The sequence below is a fragment of the Megalops cyprinoides genome, chromosome 4, assembly GCF_013368585.1.
Source record: "Megalops cyprinoides isolate fMegCyp1 chromosome 4, fMegCyp1.pri, whole genome shotgun sequence".
Lineage (NCBI taxonomy): Eukaryota > Metazoa > Chordata > Actinopteri > Elopiformes > Megalopidae > Megalops > Megalops cyprinoides.
This window is the reverse complement of record NC_050586.1, coordinates 26,588,090-26,613,606: the sequence shown is the minus strand read 5'-3', so window position 1 is coordinate 26,613,606 and position 25,517 is coordinate 26,588,090. Positions and strand designations below refer to the sequence as shown.

General features: G+C 44.0%; 2 protein-coding genes across 7 annotated transcripts; one reads left to right on the top strand and one right to left on the bottom strand.

Moving 5' to 3' along the window:
- Window positions 1-272: 272 nt before the first annotated feature.
- cdc14b (cell division cycle 14B) lies at window positions 273-16,957 on the top strand. Of its 5 annotated transcripts, none has more exons than XM_036526548.1 (17): window positions 273-521; window positions 4,014-4,104; window positions 4,485-4,560; window positions 5,220-5,312; window positions 7,176-7,252; window positions 8,230-8,296; window positions 8,557-8,619; window positions 8,716-8,803; window positions 9,137-9,367; window positions 9,777-9,915; window positions 10,214-10,382; window positions 10,822-10,919; window positions 14,604-14,651; window positions 14,817-14,933; window positions 15,128-15,371; window positions 15,698-15,763; window positions 16,194-16,957. In XM_036526548.1, exons 1-17 carry the CDS (start codon window positions 416-418, stop codon window positions 16,212-16,214), a joined length of 1,794 nt encoding a protein of 597 aa, XP_036382441.1. In that variant the 5' UTR covers window positions 273-415; the 3' UTR covers window positions 16,215-16,957. The 5 variants fall into 5 exon arrangements, with proteins under 5 accessions (XP_036382441.1, XP_036382443.1, XP_036382442.1 ...); XM_036526549.1 differs by lacking the exon at window positions 273-521 and adding an exon at window positions 3,037-3,587; XM_036526551.1 differs by lacking the exon at window positions 273-521 and adding an exon at window positions 3,723-3,778.
- A 1,214-nt stretch (window positions 16,958-18,171) lies between these two features.
- Window positions 18,172-23,780, bottom strand: LOC118776617 (intracellular hyaluronan-binding protein 4-like). Of its 2 annotated transcripts, none has more exons than XM_036527075.1 (7): window positions 23,324-23,780; window positions 21,858-21,999; window positions 21,452-21,583; window positions 20,638-20,718; window positions 19,409-19,583; window positions 18,930-19,127; window positions 18,172-18,250 (listed from the first exon to the last, which is right to left on the bottom strand). In XM_036527075.1, exons 1-7 carry the CDS (start codon window positions 23,556-23,558, stop codon window positions 18,194-18,196), a joined length of 1,020 nt encoding a protein of 339 aa, XP_036382968.1. In that variant the 5' UTR covers window positions 23,559-23,780; the 3' UTR covers window positions 18,172-18,193. The 2 variants fall into 2 exon arrangements, with proteins under 2 accessions (XP_036382968.1, XP_036382967.1); XM_036527074.1 differs by having other exon boundaries at window positions 19,409-19,593; window positions 21,858-21,992.
- Between the last annotated feature and the right edge of the window lie 1,737 nt (window positions 23,781-25,517).

The following is a 25,517-nucleotide window of genomic DNA, read 5'->3' as shown; positions in this document are numbered from 1 at the left end:
TCTAGTAAATCTTGAATAGGTTTTTTACATAAGCGCACGTCCTTCATGTACGTAATAAATGAATGCATCGTATCTAGGTTATGCATTGCATATAATTATAATGCAATATTAAGTACAACCCGGTTCTGTCTAGTACTGTTTTCCTGCATTTATGGATGTACTGGAGAAATATCGTTCCAACTTACTGAACCCTCGGCGCCGCTGACGTCAGAGTCAGGGAAACAAAACTTGCCCCGTTTCAGACGTCAGAGGAGCAAAACTGAGCTGCAGCGGACAGCTGCGCCGGGATTGTAACGGCTGTGGATGGCGAGAGAGAAGTACTGCACATAAAACCAGCGATTCAGGCCAGCCGTTTGGATGTTTAACTTTGCCAATATCTTAAACATGCTTCAAAATATGCGCCTATAAAGTAAGAATGAAACGCAAGAACGAAAGGAGGCGTTCAGAATCGAGGAAAAAGCGTTGTGCAGCCAAACGCGAAGAGGCGGAGCTGTGGTCTGATATTTACATCAGCATAACAGGTAAGAAGCCGAAAATGCGCTCGTCGTGTCCCCTTTTACTATGGAGCGGATCAAACGCCGATTGTGATGTTAACAAGGTGTGAAAATCACAGTTTCTGGCAATTTACCTGCAAGTCAAAAAATATTGCACTATTAGCTTTTGACCTAAAATGGCGACATCAGCCGTTTTCGATAGTAAATACACTCACTCTCGGTAAACTATTCTCACTCTCAGTGGACGTATATCATTCGGTCACATTTTGAGGGGTCTGCCTAAGGCTGGTAGTAGGTGAGATACTAGCACACCACATTCGAGTCAAAAGCGACCGAAGGCTGATGCATCACTTTGCTGGAGGCTTTCATATCTTCAGACCCAATTGCTTTTATTTACCTACGGCAAGCTTGTAACTTCAGTGAGCTAAGTTACTTAATTATTTTTGTTCTCCTCTTTGCGAAGCATTAGGTTGCTGATACTTAATGGAAAATGTAACTTGTATCTTAATCTCGCAGCATGCATACAATGTCCTTAAAGACATGCAGCATTCCTAAACTGTAACGTTATGTTTTTGTCTTTGTGCTACAGTTCCGGATTATTTCATTGCAAGGCTACAGGAGACCAACCAGTCTACCAGACTCTATTAGAATTTTTTTTATTTTACTTTTTATTGCAATATTAGTCACTGTCGGCCAGGAGCTTGTTTCATTAGGCACACGTAGGCCTATACGTGATAAAAAGCAATATATGAGTTTTCGTTGAAAAGTGATTTCATTTGAACTTTTAGTAAACTAAGCTGCTTGCTTCCAAGTGTGCTGTTTGTGTATGTGGCAATTGTATGATAAGGCAAGCGCACAAGCTGCACTTGAACTCAATGACATTCAAATCCCCCGTTAATGGAATTCTTTGAACGATAAAAACTGCATTAAATTTTGTTCCAATCGCGTACATAACATTCAACTTTTCAGCCGAGAAGTGTTTAATCGGTCAGCGTTCGAAAACATTGCAATTCTTTTGTACGTTATTTACGGAAGCCCATAGAGGCGAATAACACTGTCACCACTTCATGTTAAAATTAAGCAATTAATTTGTGAGGGGGTATATAAAATGATAGATGTCTTAACTAATCTGCTTTTCTGTATGATATTACGTCTTTTCAGATAAGAATGAGTTCTGAGATCAGATCTTCAGATTGGTGGATATGAATTCTTGTATATTGTAGTTCTATCTTTCGGATGTGGCGTTGAATCTAGTATTGCAAATTAAAAACGTAAATGTTTTCCTCGAATAACTACATTCCTCTGGAAGAAATAAACTGAAAAGATATCCAAAAACTAGCTTGGCCGCCTGCTCAAGCGTTTATAATCTGTTTGCAGCTTGAATTGTGGAGGCCTATTTGCACGCTTGGTTGAATTGACTCGCCCCATCAATAGGAAATAATGACCCAATGCAATATTTTTGCATTGTTTTTGAGCAACGGTTAGCATAGACAGAAATGCGTTGTGACCATATTTTAATGACCAGCGATTGGTCATTACGACCGCGGGTCAAGTGGTGACGTGATGGCTACGTTGTAAACGTGGTTTCTCAGTAAAATGCTCCGCCAATCAAATGATTTAGGACTTAAATAATTGGTTCATTACACTAAAGATACCTCACAGAACCATAAGAATTAGAAGAAGAAAGACCCTATAGTAAACCTTGTTCAAATATCCTTCGGAATCGTAGTTGCTGTCAGACATCAGTTGACCAGTGGTGTCCGAGTACTCAAAAGTACGTCCCACATCTTATCATTGTGTGAATATGATGGTGTTAGATGGAGAACTTACTTAACTTTTTTTAATGCCAAGTGCTTGTAAAAGATACACGGAATTTTTCATGGCTGTTTTCTGGATTGTTCAGATCATGGCCATGAAGGTTCTTATGTAACATTGTGCGTGCACGTTCTGGGGGCCAAGAGATTGTGAAATGACCAAGAGTGTTAATTGTGGAGAACTATATTCAGCGACCAATATATAAACATTTTATTTATTTATTTATATCTGGCCACTGTAGTTACATGGGTAGAACATGCTTTCCAAGGAAACAAAGTAGGTTATATATGACATAAATAAACAGTCTCAGTATTCACATGTAACGCTTTGTTAGTACATGGATACCGCATTGTATTAATTATTCAAAGCCACATAATCCAACTCTCTCTTTCTGTCTATAAAGCATATAATCGCTTAGGGCTGCAAATCCTTTGAAATTGAATAGCTGGAATCAAAGAGTACTGTGCAAGTATAAGTAAATTTCCATTGGCCGAGCGAAGCTTTTCTCCTAGCAACGGCTTGGGCAGCGTTCCAATTAGAATCTCCTATGTCTCCTCCGCAGAACTTGAAATTCTGAGCCATTTGCGTACGGTGACTGGCAGAGGAATTGTGCAATAGTGCATGGCCTGCTGCAGCACGGAGCCAATCAGCTTCGTGCAAAACAGTTTCAACATATCTGGGGCGGTGCAAAGGAGTTTCAGACCTTGAGCAGAGAAGGGGGGTGTAGTATGCGGCTTTTACTTTTCTGGCGTGCGATACAGAGTAGCCAGCCTAGCTGACATTGTCTTTTTGTACCTACCTCAGTTCCTCTAGCCAACATTGTTTGATCGGAGTCGAACAGTCACTTGAACGAAGGAGGATCTATTGGCTTTGCATTTACTAGTCTTCTGGCTAACTTGTTTTTTTTTCTCAGAGCTATAGGGCTTGATCCACGCTGCACTTCCCTATCATTTGGCATTGCGTAGATAGCTGGTGTCCGTCTAGCCACCAAGTTAAAAATAATTAAACCACAAAGGCTACGCCATTCATTTTAGTTTGATTTCCTTTTTTTGTTTTCAACACCGGGATGATATTAAAATCGTTACCGTGCATATGAATAACCTCGCTGTAGTTTAGCTTCTGTCTAGCCGTTTTTGTTTGGTTTTGTCTTTGATCGTTTAGCCTGAAAATAAAGTTTGTAGCTATCTACTTAGCTGGTGAGCCACCCTGCTAGCCACACGCGGTTAATCAGAATTATGGAAGACAATAGGATGCAGAACGCTGTTGAATTCATCAAAGGTAAGTGCACATTCTGGAGGAAACGTCTTCATCCTCCTCCCTACCTAACGGCCTTAAAGGAAAACAACTTTGAGCAGGTTGTTACATGTCTGCTACAATCGATCTTGTTTGTTTTGACGCTTCCGTAATCGAAAATTCAAATGTAAAGGGCACGTGTTTGTGATGTGCAGTCGACATAACCAGCCTCTTGTGTATGTATCAGTGGTAGCTAAACTGACTAGGTTTTGGTTCAGATCTTTCCATGAGCTCGTTGTATTTTCATTCGGTCTCTTTTATGCAGTAACTCTGATACTGACACCAGCAAGTATGTACCTTTGCTACTGCGCACGCTATCTAGGCGTGAAAGTCCAGAATTACGGTCAGGTCTTGAACACATGAAACCGTAGCTGTCTTCTAATGGGCCTCGTGTTGTATATCACTTTTCAGATCAGCTCTATTTTGCCATCCTTCAACAGAAGATTAAAAGCACCGCGGACAGGCATTACTTTTGTATAGACGATGAACTCTCCTATGAAAAGTAAGTAGCCTACAAGAGTCCTGGCAATCGCACCCAAGAGAGGGTTTTCTTCGGTTGGTAGCAAATGTCATCTGAAATATCGTCTCAACGTTTTCATTGATTTCGGAAGTTGGAAGTTTTCTTTTGGCAAAATAGTGGCCCTTAAGCTCAATGATTTGGAATTAATGTCAAACTATTAACTTCCTGTCTAAAAACATTTACATTGTTGTATCGTACCACTCATTAATATAAACAGCTTGTAGAATGCACTGGAAGTAATGTAAGAGCTTCCTCAGAAGTCGTTTCTTTTTTAGCGTGTTTTATTTTTATGGCGTCTGCTGCGTATTTTAACTTGCGCTAATGGCGAATCTCACCGTCGACCGCTGATTTGTTTATTTCAGCTTCTACGCAGACTTCGGCCCCCTTAACTTGGCCATGTTTTATCGCTTCTGCTGCAAACTCACCAAGAAGCTCAAGGTAACTGCCCGAGGGCGTCGCAGAACATTCTGACAGTGTGGCAGACAAATTACACCATCAGTGTGGCCAATTACAGGCTACAGCTGCCCTTCCCAGGCAGTTGTAAAGTTGTGAAACTTTTGCGAAAGCAAAAGTTGTATGTTTGTGGCGTCAAAATGTACAGATTCGCTGACCTTAACGGCATGTGGATGGGTTTAAAACAATGGCCACAGTAATTGGGAGGAGTAAGATCCATGCCACTTGACCTGAGGGGGTGGCTGTTTATGTATAAGGGAAAAGGCAAGCTTGTTACTGCAGCAGTAGTACCCATGTAAAGTCTAGTCTGTATTATTTTATATTAGAAAGTATTATTTTGCTGTCTCGATGAGGTGGGTTCTGCGTAGTTCAAAGGTACCGATTCACTGCTCATTTTTGCATGTGTAGAGTCTTTTGTTGAATTATTTGATAAGAAATCATGTCACCCATTACCCAGACCCTGCCAAATGGAGTGCTTAGTTAAGCATTAACAGGGGCGAAGCGTTGTTCCTCTCTGGGCTAAAGGCAGGGATGTGTTTTTGCGTTTGGTATGCGGGTGCTGTCTACAGGAGTTGCTTTGTGGTGGCTTGCGCTGTGATATGTCATTGCTTCTGAAACCATGTCGTTTTCTTTCCCATCAACAGTCCCTCACGCTTGCGAAGAAGAAAATTATTTTTTACACTTGCGGTGACCAGAAGAAGCAGGCGAACGCGGCCTACCTTATCGGCTCCTATGCTGTAAGTGTGCAGTGTGTCAGTGCTGACCATGACCTTCGCTGAACCCCAACATCTCATTTTTATTGGCAAATTCACCCCCTGTTTCTGTTTGTGTGTCCTACGCACAGAAACACACACGTGAAACAAAAACACACACACACACACACACAACCAGTGTCTGTCTTTCTGTTTTGTGTGTGCATGTTTTTGTGTGTCTAGCTGCTTCTGTGTGTGTGTCTTACTTTTAGTGTGAGTTTGTGTGTTTTTTTCCTGTGTGTTAAATTGCGGCTTTGTGCCCTGTACTTCAGAAATGTTATTTTGCGGTATAATTTGGGGAACCTCTAGTTGATTTGGATTTGGTTATTTGTGGATAATTAACCAATCAAGCCAATTGAAGTCAGGCTAAAGCAGCCCCACTGGAAATGAATTCAATACAGACTGTCCTGCTGTATACTGTGGTTTAAAAGTGAGGCCACACCCTCACGGTGAATTATTTTTAGAGGTTTATTTTGTGGCTTGCTGACTTGTCATGAGGCCAGCACCAGGAAAAGTCAATTAGAGAAGCAGAGTACTTCTGCTGTGAGGCACTGAATTCACCTGATAACTGAGTGGTGTGTGTGTTCTGTGGAACATGCTTGACCCTTGCCTGACGTGATCCACATCTGCCTGGAGCTTTGAAACGCTGATCATGAGTAAGGCTTGAGTCTGGGGATGGACTGCAGTCACTGGCATAATGTGCTCCTGGAAATATGTATTCAGCTGTCTTAAATGGAAAGAGGTTCAATTAGGGATATAAGACAGGGTTGATTAAAAAAAAAACATGGCATTAGTGGTTCTTTGAATTCTGTAATGTTACCTGCGTGGTTAAAGTTGGGGGCAAAGTGTAGTGTACATCCGTGTGTGTGTGTGCATGTATACGTCTATCGCATGCATGTACTCATCTTTAAAATCTTACAGAAAGTGCTTTAACAGCATGCCTCTTTTCCTTTGTCAGCATATCAGATAAGATCTAAGTTATTTTATAAGCAAAGCTCTGTGTGTGTGTGTGTGTGTGCGTGTGTGTGTGCATGTGTGCAGAGACCATGAAGTGTTCTTGTGCAATGAGCTGACAGCCAGATTACTTACGGGATATTGAGACATGTAGTAGAGTTTGATTTTATGTACACTTTGTGATCACTTGTCAGTAATTGTCAGTAATGGCAAATGCCTGTTAAACAGCAGCTTATTTTCTACTGGCCTGATTTATGTACACAAAAGCCTATAATTCTTTAAGAAGTGTCTGCCAGATTGGTGGTCTTACTTCATATTCATGTTCTGTTAATTAGCCATTCATAAAATGCTAATATTTATTGATGCAACGTTGTGTAATGTGCATGTTAACATGAATTGATTAGTAAACACTACAAAAGACTCATGAATGGTAATCAAACATCAGTTAACGGCAGCAGCCACTCCTTGGCCTGTTTTTCAGCGTCTGTGCTAAACTCGTTTGTAAGGGGTGAGTGATGTCCACCATAGGATAGGCAGAGCAGTGCTACTTAATAATGTATTCATTAATGGGGCCTTAATGTGAAGCGTTACCGAAAATGGTCATTGAATTTAATTAGATGCTAAACTGGAGATGGCAGCTCAATTTGTCCATTCCAGCCAGAGTGCAGAAGAGGAGTAATAATTATAACTAATTAATTACTTTCATGTCTTTTGGGAGGGGGGGTAGGGAGGCTTTTTTGTTTTACTGTTGGATTCTTTTGCTTGCATATTATTTCTGTTTGCAGCTTTTTCATACAAATCAAGTATTTGTTTAGTCTGAATTTGAATTGCCAGTGCAGTGCTGAGATTGGGGGTGATGGTTGTGTTCTTAGTCAGACATTTCTGTCCTTGCAGGTAATGCATCTGCAGAAGACTCCAGAGGAAGCCTACAGCCTCCTGGTCTCTCGAAACGCCACTTACCTACCGTTCAGGTGAGGCCTGTTCTACAGTCACACATGGCCTGACAGATGCGGATGCATCGATGCGGTGAACCTGAGGAACGCCGTGTTAGTCTCATTGCCGTGGATTTGCTCTTCCTCTTGTAGGATAAAGACAAAGATGGCAGAGAGGCTCATTTGATTTTAAAATCTCACTCTCTCTCCTCTCTCTTTCTGTCTCCCTTCTCCCTTTGAGTATGTATTCTTGGACTACTAAAGCTAGGTCCTTTTTGTTTCAGGTTCATTACATCCTTTACCCTTTAAACATCACCTTTTGCAAAAAGTGCTTTATCCTTAGTGTGATGTATACACATGCAGAAAAATTTCAAATTCCATGTTTGTGGAAGAAAGATGGTGGGATAATCGACTAGGCATATAGGGTTAAAAAGGTGGTGGTGGTGGGTGAATGTCTCATTTCACGCAGATTAGTACTTGCTGAATTATAGCTCTTGATGTGCTAGAATCTGGCAGATGATTTGATGCTTTAGTGAGACCGTGTTTTGCCTGTGCTGAATTCTTGGAGCGTGTCTCCCCCCTCCCCCCCACCCACTGCAAAATTCTGCATGTAAAAGGGAAGTAGTGGAAATGGATGTCTCTTATTACTTGACTTCTCTGTTTTTAAAGTTATTAAGTAAAAAGGACGTAAGAAGAAAGATGTTCTGACTGTTTATGTGTTTCTGTCATGGCTTCTAATGAAACTTCTAGAAAAGCCGTTTTTATGATGGGGTTGTAAAAGCGACAAACACTGAAGGAGCTCATGCCAGCTCCCGTTTTTAACTGGGGCAGAAAAAATGGCCGTTTTCCAACAGTGAAATCAGCAGAGACCAGGAAGTGTTGTGGATGTGCCTGATAAAGGCATGTTTTTATGGCTTTATCGACACACTTTTACTGCCTGGGTGTACTGTTTAATGGTTTATCTCAGTGAATTTAAAATGCTGTCTGTTCTGTTTTTGCTTTGCTTTTTTGGACAGAGATGCTTCATTTGGAACTTGCATGTACCATTTAAACATCCTGGACTGTTTGAGAGCCGTCCACAAGGTACGAACCACACCTGTTTGCTCTTGTCTCCGTTTGTAGAGCAACACAAAAATACAGACTATTTAACTTAAAAACCAGAGTGCTGGCCGTTGTTTTCTGGAAGTGTTTCTGGAAGTCGTCTTTGGCTTTCCTGTAAAAGAATTAGCATGCTGTTTTTTTTCTAGTTCAAGCTGAGCCCGTTGAACTCTCTTTGTTTAGAATGTCTGGAGGGAGCGTTCTTCACCTCGTACTCTCAGTAAATAACATACCCTCTTTTTCAGGCGTTGCAGTTTGACTGGCTTGATTTTTCCAAATTTGATGTTGAGGAGTATGAACATTACGAGGTAACTTAGAAAATCTGACAGGATTTCTAGAGCTGTGAGACTTTGTTCAATAGGTCCCTTTTAATATTTGTGTTTTTTGGGGGGGGGGTTTTGTAGAGGGCAGAGAATGGCGATTTCAACTGGATTGTTCCTGGGAAGTTCTTAGCCTTCAGTGGACCCCATCCTAAAAGCAAGATCGAGAATGGTACCTGACATTTTTAAGACATCACAAGTAATGCCGACCGTAACGTAAAGAGAGAGTCTGGTTTTGTTTTAGCCATGCTTAAATCCAGTTGCACTTCTTAAAAGTTCTGTTTAATAATAACCTTTCAACGATCAAGTTGTTAATTTCAATGTGACACACTAAAACAGAAACTTAATCGTTCAGGTTTCTACTTCAGAAGTTAATAATTTCACTCCCTGAGTTACAGTCTCTTATCTCACCGCATGTAGATTAAGACAGGATTGGACATGGAGAAAGCCGGATTGTATTGCTGAATCCTGAGGATATATATAAATGGCATTCCTCTTTTTCCAGGTTACCCCCTCCACGCCCCAGAGGCCTACTTTCCATACTTCCGCAAGCACAACATCACCACCATCATCCGCCTCAACAAGAAGATGTACGATGCCAAGCGCTTCACCAACATGGGCTTCGAGCACCATGACCTGTTCTTTGTGGACGGGAGCACGCCTAACGATGCCATCGTCACCAAGTTCATGAACATCTGTGAAAACGCTGAGGGAGCCATTGCTGTTCACTGTAAAGGTACAGCCTCCCACCCTGCAGAGTTCCAATACACCCATGTTTAGATTCATGTCTTATATATTATACATTTCTCAGTACTGATCAAACATTAGATGTTAAACTGCTTCTTTTTCTGTTGTCTTACTCTGTTGAAAAAAGCTCTACTGAGAAACTACTGAGTCTCTAAGGCCAAAAATATTTTGGCTATAAGACGACATCTCTATTGATGTAATTTTCTGCTGAAAAACGACACTCCAGAAGTGGTATGTCCGTGCCTGTTTATGAGTGGCTTTAAGCTGCACATGTCCACATTGAAAAGCCCTAATTCAGACTAAAACATGCAGTAAATACCTGCACTAATATTAAAGAAACACGTCTCTCTTGTGTGTCGTGTGCCTTGGTTAAATAAACACGTGGCGCTCTCTCATAGCTGGCCTGGGCCGAACGGGCACACTGATTGGATGCTACATGATGAAGCACTACAGGCTCACGGCGGCCGAGGCCATCGCTTGGATCAGAATCTGCCGACCCGGATCAGTCATTGGGCCACAGCAGAACTTTGTAGAAGAGTAAGTGTTAGGGGGGAGAGAGAGAGAGAGAGAGAGAGAGTGAGTGTCGGAGATTATGAAAGAGACAGACGGGTGTAGTTCGTTTTGTGTTTCTTGTTTTTAAATGAACAATTTCACTAAACTTTAAATATAATTCACAAAGCTTGTAGCTTGCAGGCAGCCAACACACAAATGTTCTGTCAGCGTTTCTGCTGCATTGCTGCCAACGTTGTGGGTGTGAGACGCAGTGAGGGGGGCGGCAGGTGTGCGTTCGGGGAGTCACTGACTGCCGCTTTTTTCCGCTCTCGGCGCCGCACAGAAAGCAGGCCAGCCTGTGGGCGGAGGGAGACCTCTACCGCGAAAAGATGAAGGAGCAGGAGAACAGCCTTAGTACAATGGCCGTCACCAGAATCCTGTCCGGGGTAGACGACATCTCCATCAACGGGAGCAACAAGAATAATGCGCCGGCCAGGCACGAGGGCGAGCTGGTGAGGGCTGCTTAGAGCGATGGGGCAGTGAGGCTTCATAACCACCAACGGTGGGGCGGAGCTATGTGCTGTCAGTCACCAGTAATAAGCCAATTGTAGTGTTTTGCTTTGAAGAACAGTGTTGATTGATTGATTCATAAGACTCAGTGATTGATGGGTTATGAGGGTCCTGCTCAGTGCTGGATTCATGAAGCCTCACTGGACCTGTAAAATGCTCCTCTGTGTTGGTATGAGCTCTGAGCCAGAGGTGTTGCCTTTATCTATGAATCTGTACATAAATAATGTAAAACAGTGGATACTTTTTCCCTGGTCCTGTTTATTTGCTAGTCATTAATGAATGCAGAGGTTGTTCTGTGCCCCTGCTCCGAGCACTCATGGAACAACTGTGGGTCCTGGGGGAGTTTGGGAGATCTTTGAGTGTGTTTGTATGTTTTTGCAGTATAATGATGAGGAGGAGAAAAACAGCATAACGCAGGGAGACAAGCTGCGAGCACTGAAAAGCAGGAGGCAGGCGCGCACGTCCACGGGCTCCCTGACGTGAGTGTCCTCTCCGCAAGCCTTGCCCATCCGGCACCTCATCCACTCATCCCAGTCCACATTCCTCCTCCCTCTCTCTCTCTTTCGCTCTCTCTCTCTCTCTCTCTCTCTCTCTCTCTCTCTCTCTCCCTCCCCCTCTCTCTCTGTCTCTCTCTCCCTCCCTCTCTCTCTCTCTCTCTCTCTCTTTTACCCCTCCCTCTCTCACTTTCTCTTTCCCACTGTCACCCTCCCTCCCTCTCCCCTTAGTCTTTCTTGTTCTCTCTACCGTTCTGACCACAAGTCTCTTTTTAACGGAAGTCACACATGAACCCAAAGCTTTGGGAGTGCTGCTTTTCTCATGCTATTCCATGCTGTCCGTCTGCCATCATGCTCAGGAAATCCCGCAGAAACTGGGTTAAAAGTAACTGAGGTCTGACTTGTTTTCAGCTAAGAGTCTCTGCTCCTATTGTACTTGGAGGCATTACAGTGCTTTGTGCCATTTTTGCTAAAGTAGGGGAGTGACTAGAAACTTTGCTAGTATCGGAGAGTGAGGCTTCATTAACCTTTACAATGGGTATAGCTCCCACGTGCTACCCGTGACTCACTAATTTGAACCAGTTGAAGAGCTTCTGTTTAGCCCCGCCCATTGTGAGTTTGGTGAGGCCTTGCTCTGTAATTTGGTGCATTCAGCAGCAGCAACAGCAGGGCCGTGTGAGCTGGCTGCCGTCTCCATGAGTGTCACCATCGCTTGCTCATGCCATGGCAGTGTGTTTCCAGAAGGGTGATGGCACTGAAAAGAAAAAAACAACCCCCCCCCCCACATCGTTTTATTGCACGGCAGGCAAGCCATAGTAAAATGCTGTGGGCTTCCCAGCCCAGTGTGGGCGGAGGGTTGCCTCACGCTGAAAAGGTAGCAGGGGAGGTCTGCGGCCCGAAATGGTGGGGGGGGGGAGTAAGGTGTTTGTATCGCACAGGTAAGTGCATTTCAGTTACTCATTCATTTTTCTTTTTTGTAATTTTTTTATCTTGAGCAGGCTGTTGTCATGCCAAGGAAAGCGTGTGACTGAATTTGCAAGGAATGTTAGTTGTTTCTTTTCTAAGCCATTTTTAAGTGCACAGTTGATTGCAGAGCTTTTAATCTGTACAGACAATTTTGGATGAGGCAATTACCCAGTCGTCAGGGCTGACTTTGTGTCGTGACAGGAGAGGTGATGTGATGTTGCACATCATGGCAGAGAAGGTGCCCTCATTCATTTTGACAGTAGAATTGTATACAGTTAAAGTGGGATGTTAATATACCGAGTGGCTGTAAGCTTTTAGCAGGACCATTGTTAAATGTGGTGTAAACCATGGCTAAATAATTTTTCCCTCCTGGCCTAAGTTCATTAGGAACTGAGGGTGGTTTACTGAGAAAGTCAAACCCAGGGGGAAGTATTTAGTTGGACATGCCACTTGTTTATAAGTCAGCCTGATAAGCACTACTGATCCAGCCAAACTGGGTCATTTTGAAATGCCTGTTGGTTTTTATTTTGAACTCCCAGGAAGCTTCAGAATAATTTCAAGCTCCAGTTAAAGCTCCTGCAAAGTAGACTCTGTAAAGTCTTGCCATCACATTGTTTTGCTGCAGCGATTAAGGGTGGAAGTGCACGTACGGCGGGCTAATGTGGACTGACTGGAGATGTTGACGTCCTCTGTTAACCTTTGCATTTCTCTTTACTCTGTGCATGAAGAGAAACATGAACCTCTTCGCTATGCATGGCCACTGAACTGTGTCATTTATTATGCATTATGGCTGTGACGTGTGTGTGTGTGTGTGTCCCATCCCCACCCCACTGCCAGTCTAACTGGGTTTGGCCCGTTCCACTTCTGTTCAGTAATACCCAAAACTCACGCACTCATGCACTGAAGAAGCTGGCCTAGAATGATCACACTTGGAGTCATGTCTGTGAGAGCTGCACTGTAGTGAAGTGCACTGCTTTTCTGCAGTGGTACTGGGCTCGGCAGCGCTCAGCAGGGAGAACGAACTGCCATCTTGGCGTTTTGTACTTTTTTGCTGAGGGTTGTGTCAAGGAAAGTTGGAAGCTCGCCAGTTGTAGCGCACACACACACAGAGCCCAGACATCGGTTACACAACTTGGGCCATTTCCCAGGCGTTATCTCCATGGAGATTTATGGCGGCTCTTTAAAGAGTGGCCTCGATTGCTCCCTGCACTTTGTATGTGAGGGTGGAATGGCGAGCACAGTGGCTTTGGGCTTAATCATTGTTTTTCCAGCTGGAGCTGTTTTCCAGCCCTGACCACGTCCTGACAGTGACCCAAATGCAAAAAGCAAACATTATTTATGCGTTTATCAAAGGCCATAGTTGCTTCTTTCTGCAAAGCACCTGCAAGGCCAGGTAACAGCTGGGGCCCTGTGAAATCTCTCTAATCACAGTAGTACACAATACAGAATCTCCCGTTCTCTAGGACCTGCCCAGTCCATCTGTTCCAGGATCAGATTACACAACTCTAATCCTAACCGCCACTCATTGTGTGGAGAAAAAGGGGGAAATGATCCAAAGTCAGTGCTTAGAGAGGGTGTTATCTGCACAGGGTGGTTCTGGCCAAGTCTACAGTGGAGGGGAAAAAGCATGGCAGTGGTTTAGGATGTCATGCTGCTCAGATTCACTAATGAATGATCCTTATATTATGTGGAATGACAGATACAATGTGCACAATAAATGGCATAGGCTATCCAGTTTTAATAGGTTCCTGTGAGTCTGCATGGCATTACACACTAAAGCACAACCTGGAATGTTTTCTTGGCTGGAAGTTGTCTTGTTTCTCCACTATATATTTTTTTTTCTCCTTGTTTTTGTTGAATATTTTCCCCCTCCTTCTAGATGTCTGCCAGCCATCATGCTGGTCCTTCCAGTGTGTAGCCTAGCCCTGTGGTGGATTGTGTTTGGCTTGCCCCTTCCCATCCTGCATTTCTGTATAGACTGGTTAGGATTGTAAGTGATTGGCCCTGCCCCCTCCCTCTCCCCCGGAGCCTAACCTGGAAATGCTGTAAGTGTTTCCGTCCCTAGCCCCTCCTCTTCTCTCTAATCCCTGCCCACTAATGTGCATACTCCTCAAATCCCCCCAAACCCTTTGTTTCTTATGGTGACAAATTTGCTTCTTCTCAGAGCTCACTAATATTTTTACAGATGCAGGCGGGTTTGACTGGAAAACTTCAGAGACCATAATATGTGTATATGATTCAGTTTTTTCTTTGGATTAGAACCCATAATGATGGGGTTACATGTTGCTACGTGTGTATGAAGTATGGGGGAGGGAAGGATTCTGAGATCCTGGTTGCCCATGTTGTTCTGAATGACTGCATCCTCCATGGCCTGCATACACTTGTCAGCTGAATTCCATTGTTTAAACTGCATCCTGCCCAGGCCGGTAAAATCGCATGAGGCATTAAAAAAACATTGAATTTCTCAGAGTGCACTCAGGGTCTCAGTTATTTACACCAATCCACTGTGGTGGCATGCTTCTGGGTCTGCAGCTGATGTGGAGCTGATGCCGTGCCTGCTGAAGGATGACCCACACGTGATGGACAGCCTCTGTGATGCTGCTTCTCTGCTCAGCTTCTCATGATCACTGCATCTTTATTAATCTTGTAAACTCGAATTAAATGACTGATTTTTCTTTTTGTTTGTTTGTTAATGTATTACAGATTAGAAGAGAATAAAATTCATACCAGGTCCTCATCACAATCGCTACGGTAATACTTCAATTTTTTTTTTTGTTATTGATGTTTCATATTGTGTAACTCACTTTCATAAAACCTTTTATATTATTTTCTCCTCTTTGAAATCCAGAAGCAATGTTGCACTCATCTCCTGATATGAAGACTGAAAGTATTTCTTTTCTGTCTGTTCCCCTTAAGGATCATTTTGCAGTCCAGCCTGCAGAGTTGTAAGACAGTGAAGTCTGCCAGCTTAGCTGAGGGTGTGGACACCAGAAAGAGGACACGCTCCTCGCTGGGCCACACCGGATTGGGAAGGTTGGTGGGGGCGTGGCTTGCATTTCCTTCCGCATACACGCTATGATAAAACTGGCACCATTCAAAGGCGTACTTTTGTGTCCTGGTGTAGGTGTGTGACGTAAATTGACCTGAGACGAATGTTTGCAGCAAACTCAACAGAGCTATAGTCTCCAAAGTGTGTTGGATTAATCCCCCTGTCTTCCCTCCCACAGCCAGTTGTTAAATGCGAGACTAGCCAGGTCGCTAGGCAACTTGAACGTAGTGACTAGTGACCAGCATGAGGAGAACGGTGAGCCGAGAGCTGGCTCTAGAGTTCTAAACAGTACGGCCATCCAGATGAGCAACCTAAACGCCATAAACGCGAACCACCAGCACCACCTCGACCCTCTGGAGGCGGGCCCAGATAGCCAGTTCAGCACCCGCCTTAGTGGGAGTGATCTGTGTCTCTCTCACTCAGTAAGTGGTGAAAGGGGTCCGGCCACCTCTGCCCCGCTGAGCCTCACGCCTCTCTCTTAAATAATCCGGAAGGAGCGCAAGAGAACTCTACAAAATCTGCCTTTTTCTTCCCTCTCCTCCTTCACTGGCCGCCTTGCATGTGGGCTTGCCTCCGATGCGAAGGCATGACTATAGCCTTCTTCTTGACTTTGCTCAAACTGTCGACTGCTTTCAGACCTGAGACTGAAATCGGGGGGGGGGGGGGGGGGGGGATGGGTTGGCACAGAAAGTTGCTGTACTTGAAATTGGTGCCCCTCCCAATCCATTTTTACCTTTCTTTCTGACAGGCTAAGCGTGTCCAGGGGACGGAAATCTCGGTGCTCTCTGCAGACGATGCGATTCGCGAGACTATGGTACCTCCTTTCTCTTCCTGTTCCTGTCCCGTTTCACACTGCTGGCTGTGTGCGCTGCGCGGTGAACGCCCCCCCAAAGGCTCACTGCCTGTTTACCTCAGCTTGCGCTTTCAGCGATTGCCCTTGTTTGAATTTAAATGGTGTCAAGAAAAAGTTGAGATTGCTGATGAGATTTTAAAAGGAATTGAAATGTGTTGGCCTTGATTTGATTAACACCAATGGAGGGCAACAAATGAATTAAAATGGATTCATATTCATAAGAAATTGGTGTTAATATTGAGTTGTTGCATGTGATGCATTTCCCAGTGTTGTCGAGTCGATGTGTAAGGCTGATGACAGGACGTTGCACCATCTGTGTGATCGTGGTCATGGCTGAAACTTAATAAAGATTGACTCTCATGGTTGTTTGCTTTTTTGTTTCCTTCCTTAGCCACTCCATACCCAAGGCTAGAGTGCCACTCCGGTGAGACTAAGTCGTTTTTGGGGAAGTGTTCTGGGAATCGACTGTCCAGCCCCAAGAGCATCTGCGTGTCCGACATCACCGACAAAGGGACTAAATGGAGGAAATGAAATGTATGTGGATGTCCGTTTTCTTCAGATGTGGAGAGTGTTTTCACTTTGAGCAGTGAGAGAAACCCAGCCTGTCAGAAGGGAGTTGCGAGTGGATTCGCAGCTCGATTTCCAGGGAACCGTTTGATGCCAACCCTCTGTCTTGAGGCTTTTTTTTTTTTCCTTTTTTGATTTTGATGTTTGTATCATGTGATGGCTAACTTGTTAGGGCTTCAGTTGTATTGGTATAAGCCTGACTGTTCAGTTTACATACCTGTGAAAGTCTAACTTTAACCCCCCCCCATACTCACTCATGGCCATTGCTTTCCTCGTGAACTGAAGTGAAATTTTGTCTGTTTTGGCTCTCCGTTAAGCTGCTGTACTTTATACTGTAAATACGTAAACATTTAATATACTTCAACAGATCTGGTGTAATTTTATACTTGTAAATACATTTTTATTTGGTACTTTGTAGTTTTTTGATTAATCATGCTTTTCAGATTCCAAAGCCAAGCTTATGAATGTCTTTGGAGCAGCATTTCATTCATATTGATAATGGTATTGTGTATGACAAACATTTGTGTGACTACAGTACATGCAATTACAAAACCTGTAGTGCTAATTTTTCCAATAAAATCCTTCCATCCTCCATGTTTGCATTGTTTTTCCTTCATATCTCCAGAGATGTTGCTGGAAAGGAGGAATTTTTAGACTGTACATGTGCAGTATTTAGTATGGTGGTAGTTCAGGAATGAAATAATATGGAGAATACATGAAGATGCAAATCATTCTTCAGGCAGGTGTGTATTTACAGCGTGCACATACCCCCAGAGTGAAATGAACGCATTTTCTCCAACTCCCCCTCATAACCCCATTGACTGATGTGGGTGAGTTCAAAGACCCTGATGGGAAAACTAGCCTATTTACACCTGTCTCCTGTAAACCTGGAATTTGTATTGTACAAAATAGCCGCCATTGTTTTATCTGTAAATGGGTCATCATAAATTGGTCATAAACTGCTAAACATGGACTGCCTGTTGTGGATTTGTGTATACTGTAGAATGATGTTTCAGGGGGCAAATTGCTGGCACTATTTTGCTGCTGAGAGGGTATCCCACATAATCCGTCTGACATACACAGGGGTTCCAGCTCAGATTATTGATTCTACATCCAGGCTCCCTACTGGCTGTGATGGGACTTGTCTTTGGGGGTGCGTTCCAGCCCAGCCGTGTCATCCGCAGATGGGGAGCCCACAGTGGTGGAACAAACACAGTGTTTCTCCAGGGATAGAGGTGGGTATGTCAGCAGTACCCCCTCATCTCCCTGCTCCCATGTACCAACTTTGGTGCCTACGAGTCACTTGGTTGACAGGAAGATGTGCCTATCCTCTGATTGATGTCTGCTGTCTTCACGCACTGTGGGACTAGTATGGAAGCAAAGCCACTGGCCGCATATAAATGCGAAAGTGAGCCTAATATGTATGCTATCTGGTAAGGCTGCAAGCTTACAAGGAGAAAAACGCCAGTCCTACATCTGTCCACACCCAGGGGCAAAGAATACACTATTAATGTATATAGGTCTGTGTATAGCAACATCCAAGGCAGTCAGGACAGAAGAATTTAAACTGAAGCAGTTACATTCAACAGTGCATTTATTTTGACCATTCTCCACAATCAATGTTCACCCCTCTCTTTCTAGTCAAAGATCTTCCATTCAAACTATTCAGAAAGCATAAATTAACTATTGGAAAAAATATATATACAGTCCTTTGGAGCTATGGACAAACAAAAGCTTAAATTACGAGTGCAACCACACGGAACACAGCAGCAGGAGGCGTTGTCAGGTGAAGTGTACTGAGCCTCAGCTGGCCTCTCTGGGCCCTCAGGCCAGGGCAGGGAAGTCCTCCAGGTCGTCTGGGTTTGGCGCCAAAACCTGGACCTGGAGACGCAGACACAGAGGAAGGAAGTAGGTGCGTGAACCCACCCCCAGCTTTTTTGTGGCACTGGCAGAAATGTGATCTACCATTAAGACACACTCATACACACTCACACTCTCCGTTTAGCAAACTACTGACACTCCCATGGAGGTCAACAACTGACACAGAAAGCAAGCGGTAGGATGATGACCCACATCACTGTGGATCACACCATCTATAAAATAACTACTGAACCAGTAGCATTAACACTGTGGCAGTGGCTGCTTCTCTGGGGTTCTCGCCCTCTAGTGGCATCATAACAGCAGGAGCAGATAAATCTATTACATTACACTATAGTCATTTAGCAGACGCTCTTATCCAGAGCGATTTACATAGGTCAAAATTTTATCCATTTATACAGCTGGTTATTTATTGAGGCACTTCTGAGTTAAGTACCTTGCTCAAGGGTACAGCAGCAGTGCCCCGCCTGGGAATCGAACCTGCAACCTTTTGGTTACGAGCCCCGGTCCTGCACTATGCTACACTGCTGCCCCAAGCCATTGGGGCATGAGAAACCAAGTGAGTCACAAACACTATCCCTTTTAGGTAGAGCCATTAGAGGGGCTTTGTTTAAATCCTGCTGCAGCAGCGCACATTCTAATCATGTTCCCCTACAGAGAGGAAGAGGGAAGAGAGAGGTACCACTTCAGTCTGTGCTGGTGCCCTCTCGGTTCGGCCAACAGCCCCGCCACGCCCTCGCCCCCCACGCCCGCCCCTGCCCCCCCGGCTGGGGCGAGGAAGATTGCCGAAATTGAACACCAGCTTGGTGGTGATGTCATTGGCGGGTCTGCGGAAGAAATGGGCTTCCTCATCCTCCTCAATCAGCGCCTCTCTCTCGGCCTGAGTGACAGAAAAGCCCAAAATATGTCAGCAGTAACTACACATTATTATTACAATTATTACTTATTACACAACTAATTAAAGGTCCCAAAGGCTAGTTAGTCTGTTGCAGTGACATATTGACGAGCTGGCAGGACAGAGAGAAAGGTCTCAGGGAGGGACCTGTACTACTGATAGAGTGCATAAATAAAACTACAAGTACATCATGAACCCTCTTCCTTTGACTGACGCCAGCTCAGCCCGCCCCGCCCTGTGTGTTGGTGGTCCGGGCAGAGCCTCACCTGCAGGTGCTTGGACTTGTGGATGACCACCGCCTTAGACGGCACCCGGGTGTCTGCCTTCCGCAGGTTCAGCTCCTGCTTCGGTCGGCTCTGCTCCTGCAAGGCCCTCCACTCGTCCAGGGACATCTCCACGGCAACCTTCTCGACCTCCTCCCCGTCCGCCTCCTCCGACGCTCTGTCACAACCTGCCTTTCAGCGCTCATGGTTTTTGGGGGGATTTTCCGTTTTGCCACATGACTCACAGCGGCACTGAACACTGCTCATGTCTCCGGCTCAGCTCATTCAGTCGCACGTTAAGTGTTTGTGTCTAAATGTCACATCAGGCCAGTTTTCAGAGCAAGCTTATTCCATCAGCTCAAGCTGATCTAACCTGTCGGTTTGCCACTCTGACAGCTGCTGATGCAACCAGCTGTATTACCTTATTATTACTCTCGTGTGTAACGAGGTTCGTCCACCGGGACACCTCACCCTTTGGGTCATTGGGTCCTTGATTACTTGAACTGTTTGTATGAAATATGATCAGCAGAATGCTTTTAGAGAATAATTCTCTGTCTTAAGTTTTCTCACACAAATTCCACATAAATAAAAATCAAGCTAAAAACCAACCAGAACGCAAGGCAGTTTTCTTCGTATTCAGTGTGTGGAAACAAGACAAGAGCAGGGACATGGATGGACATAACAGCTGATATCTGTTAAACAAGCCTCAGATCAATATGCTGCCAACCCTGAACATCCAAACAAGCATATGCACATAAAGGCTTACACAGAGTCAGAATGGCATGGCATTCATAACACATCAATGAGGTTTTCAAACTGACACCTGCTGTTCAAGCATGCCTATTCAAGCTTTCCATTCACTGAATTCCACTCAAACAGAGCGTGTTTCAACACAGCATTCCATGTAATTAAGCTGCTTCACGTACAAATCTAATCCATTTGGAATGAGTTTGGTTAACCATATATATAACGGTAATCACTCAAACAGCCTTAAACAGCTCCAGCTGAAGTGCTGTATTTGCCTCATTTAGTAGGCACTGTTTAACGCTGGCCCCTCAACTATAAAAATTCACAAATCACCTGTATTCTGAACTTAATCTTTAAATAACATCTATAATTGGTTTTCCAACTGGTTTTTCAAAGTATTTCCAGAATTAACATTAATATGAATGAAGAGTTATATTCACACCCACACACACAATTTCAGTGCTGCTGGTCTCCACAAAACTCACCGGGTCTGGCTGTCCATCTCCACCACTTCCTGGCTCTCTGCGGCATCCCCACACATCTCATTTGTCCTGGTCGCCAATTCCCTGTGGCAACAAAAACCATGACAACCATTACTCTCAGAATGAACCAGCAAAGTTCATTTCACTAGACAATCATACAGCTGCCAGAGGCTGAAACCTCTGATCCACTCACATGGACAGAACAATCACACAGAGAAAACCAACTGCCCTCTAACAGAAGACATCCACTGCTCCCAGCAAAATGGAGCTCAAATCAAGACAACTTCATTATTCATGAATATGATTTTTTTTCAAGCAGGCTCTGACATATTGAATCCAAGTCCTCATATTCTCTAATTTCATTTGAGAAAAGCCAAAGTAAAAAATCTTAAATTAATTGTGAAAGAGAAAGTCACGTTTCGACAAACGCCAAGTTACGCACTGCCAGCAATAGCCCCGAACATCAAAAACTAAGGACCCCTCAAAGCTAAACAACTCAACACAGCAAAAACCTTTTTTATAATTAAAACACAATCTCATCGGGTCTAACACAGAACCCTAGTTCCCTGGCCCACTGGTTCCTGGTACACCCCCCCCCCCTCCAAGTCTGCCAAAACCCAGGAAAACAAACACTCACTTGTCCACCGCCATGGGTCACCATAGCATTTCCAGGTTCCTTAAAACCTTATGTTTCTGACATGCAGATTATGGATTGTGACCAGTGCAGAAAAACTAAACCCATCACTTCGTAACAACGAGGTGGATTATGAAAGTCCACACACAGCTTTTTAATTTGGAATATCAGAAAAGCCCTTACGGTTCATCCTGACAGTCAAATTCCCTCTTGGTCCTCTGGTCAAAGCTGTCCACATTCCTGGGGTATCCATCCCTGACTCCTCTGCTCCCACCGCGACCCCTGCTGCCCTTGTCCCACCACGGAGCAGATGATCTTGGGAGGGGGATGAATACAGGTGAGTCTTTTCCTTCTCCATTGACAACAGTGAAAAAGACCTGGCCAATTCCTATCTCTTTGCTTAACCCACTTGCTGCTACATGCCAACCAGAGTTCCTATGGTTTCACAGTGTTGTTTGACTACATTATAACAGCATGAGATTCATTGGGTGTGGAAGTCACACACCTGTCTCAAGGCCTCAAGCAGTTTATAGTTTTTAGCTCCCCCTATATGGCACACAAGGCTATAGAGAAGATTCCAGTGACTTACACCTCCAAGGAAGTTTCATTAGGGGCTTCCATCTGGTTGGGCCTTCGCTCGCGAAAAACCACACGTCTCTGGTCTCTCTCAGTCTCCACCGACCCCCTGTTCTCATTCTGCACGTGGCCGCCGCGAGGGAAACGCCTACGCCCTGGCACACAGGAGAGGTGACTGGACGCTAACCTTTAAAAACACTTGAACATCTAAGAGAACAAAAATAATAGATACCTTGTGGTCATATCGCACTTGTTAAAGGGGCATAGGCATCATTTATGCTGGGGACATGTCCCCACCACTTTTTGTCGTGGCCCATTTCGTCCCCACCACTTTAAAAAGGTGTGAACACGTCAAACCCGTCGTTGCCCACAGCACTTTTCAAAACAAACTGACGCCCATGCAAAGGGGGCTTGGTGGGGGGTTGGGGGTGGGGAGGAAGGGGCTTGACTTTGGGACGACATGAAAACACCTTGTTCCACAAGAGTTTGCGCAGTCACAAAACACATTAAGCGTGAATTGTTGGCGAATATTCTGATTGCAACTTGGAGCCCTTGCAACGTTGCTGTAAGCTTCTGAATGCTGCCCACGAGTTTTGCACCAATGACCACCGGGCAGACATGCAGCACTGTCGCCCTGAAAGTAATGGAATGTAGTGAAACCTAAACTAGCGACATTAACGTTGTGGCTACTCGCTCGGCTCCCCACCCGTTCTGCTAGCACTAGCCAACTAGCCAGCACTCCTGCGGGTTGCCACTGCTGCTCTATATCACGCCACCGGGTAGGTGCAGCGCTGCTGACACAGCCCAACACCGCAGGGTAGACATTTCCGCTGCAAAAACTGGCAAATGTGAAATATTCAGCTGCGAGATATTTGTTTGTGACTGCCACAAACCTTGGATGGAGGTCTACCCTCGTCGCTGGTAGTTGTTTAACCCACATTCATAAGACACTTTCTGGAAACAGCCTGAAGCAGAAATGTCCCAATTTGATATCAAGTAAGACAATCAGCCAACTTGCAAACTGAGCGTTACAGGGAGCGTTTCTGGGCATAAAACGTTAACCTTTCCCAGCCACAGCAGCTGTCTGAATAAGCTAGCTAGCTAAATGTATCCCACTGAGAGCTAGTCAGCTAGCTAGCAATATGAGTCAGCATATGTCCAGTGGCTTGCTGGCTATTTAAGTTAGCTAATAACATGACAGGTCAAACGCTCCACCCAAAATACCTTTATACAAACCAATGTTCAACGTACCAATGCAATAAAATCTTCGAATCCTGGGTCTGTCTTTGCGTCAAATACTTTTTGGATAAGGGGTGAGCACAGTGATACAATTGTTTGGGAAGTTTGGGCAATATTGATGTAAAATAAGAGGGATATCTAGCCTGTTAGCTAATTGTTTCTTACAAGACAAAATAGTCACCTTTTCATCATTGTCACACATGCTAAACAAGAATTTATAAAAAGCCAAGTTTCTTTTACCCGTAGAATTTCTTATCTGACCGACGCCTCCATCGACAAATTGAGGGAGCTTTCTATCTTTCTGGGACTCCCTCTTTCCATGTTTCCCCTCCTTGGCCTTCTTGAGCTCCTCTTTCTTTTTCTTCTTCTGTTTTTCCAGCTCGACCTCTCGGAGTATGTCGAACGGGTCAGCCTCATCGTCCAAAAGCTGGTCGAAGCGGTTCATCACAGAACAACCGAACGTGTCCTGCTGCATGGCGGTTGAGATGAGGCTGCCAATCAATAATGTTATTCATAACCAGACAGCCAGTATTGTGAAATTGGTCATTCAGAACCCTCTGTCCCGTAAACTGCGGCTCTCCTTTAGGACCTGAGTGTCGCTGGGGAAGACATTTTGACAGTTTTCTGCCAGCCGAGTTGACCAAATCAGCTAGCTTCGCTCTCTCTCGCCGCTCAACGACACTGATGTTGACATCTGCACCGCTGTGCTCTCCGTAGCGCGTGATGTGGTTTGAATTTATACAGCTAAACATTCCCCGCCCACGTACTACTTCATTATTCAGGAGTCCTTAAAGGAGAAGTGTGTGGAAAGTCTATCTCGATTGTACTTTTGCTACAAATGGAAGCACTTATGGGTGTGATGCTACTCATATTAACGTTGAATATAATACACAGTGAATTTGATATCCGATTTATTAAATATTGAACATATTTATACTTCACATGGAAACATTCATCTTCATTACTCTTGTGTGTGCGTGTGTTTGTGCTGGGGGCCGTTTCCTTTAAGTTTGAGACGTTGCAGATGTGCTCAGCATAGTTGTAATCTCTTCGTGTCAACGTTATTTTGAAAAACAAAAGTTTCACAATCAAGAAAAAGTAAGGCAACAGCTAATATAGAGAATGTCATATTACAGACATCATTTCAATGCATTAGATGTAGCACAGTAAACATTTTATTATGCAATTGTATGTATGGATAACAACAGTATATTCAAAAAGAAATAAATTACCCAACAGTCTTTTAAATTACAGTTTGGTTATAGCATTTTACTTCCTAGGCTCCACTATGTTTAAACATTATCCATAAATGTCCTTATCTCCAGGTAGCGACAGGAAATATATCCACCAGCTGGTGGCATGAATATAATGTCCTATATTTAGTTTAGTTTACAGCTGTCACTGTTGTGGATTTTATCAATAGCTGTAAATTAATGATATAAATTTAGTCTTTTCATAGTGTTTTGCTGTCTCGGTATGCTCAGTTTCAAGCGTTGAGAATGGTATCTCTACACATGTGTAAAATAGCAACTATGATAAAAATTCATATATCGCTTTAATCAATATTGAACAGAAGAGTATAGCACTCAGTTCTGGACTTTTTTTAACCAACTTCAAAACCTTGGTGCCGGCATACAGGACAGTGAATGGGACAGCCCTATTATATATCCAATCAATCCTCACACCCGCTCCACAACCTTATGGCAACTCACTGTCCCTTCCCAATGGACTCACTCCTCAGAGCCATGATGCCTGTCTCTACTGGCCCCCAGTGGTGCAGTGAGTGGTCAGGACAGCAGAATTGATGGTCATCTTCCTACACAGACTGAAGATCCACCTCTTCAGGCTGCATCTCCATTCCCCTTCCACATCTTCATGTAGCACCTGTTACTTGTACTACTTTTATTACTTGCTTCTTATCTACTTGTATTATTGACATGAGTAATAGATATTATGTGATTCACTGTTTCTAAATTGTCTTAGTTTCAGATTATCATAAATTCACTTGTGCTGATGCTTGAATGGTGTTGTACATGCCCTTGCTGGTCTGGGAGTGTGGTTAACCAGGTCTGGCACTGCTGCTCATATAACTTGGGTGGATACACTTCTGTTCTCTTGACCTGGAAGTTGCCCTGGATAAGAGCATCTGCTGAATGAATGTAATGTTGTCTAATGTAATGGTTAAATGCCCAGCAGTTGCACTCTGAATAACCTAAAGATGGGACAATGTCTGTGCATTTAGGCAGGAGAAAACAGCCATACAGTAATCCAGTCTTGCAAGATAAAAGCATGGATCACAATATCAGTATTATTGAAGGATGAAATGGACGTAATTTGGGCTGTTTCTCAGTTTATTAATAACAAGTCAGTGACACTTTGCTTATATTTTCAAGGAATTTGTATCAGAAATGATTCCCTCGTCAGACTTCATGGT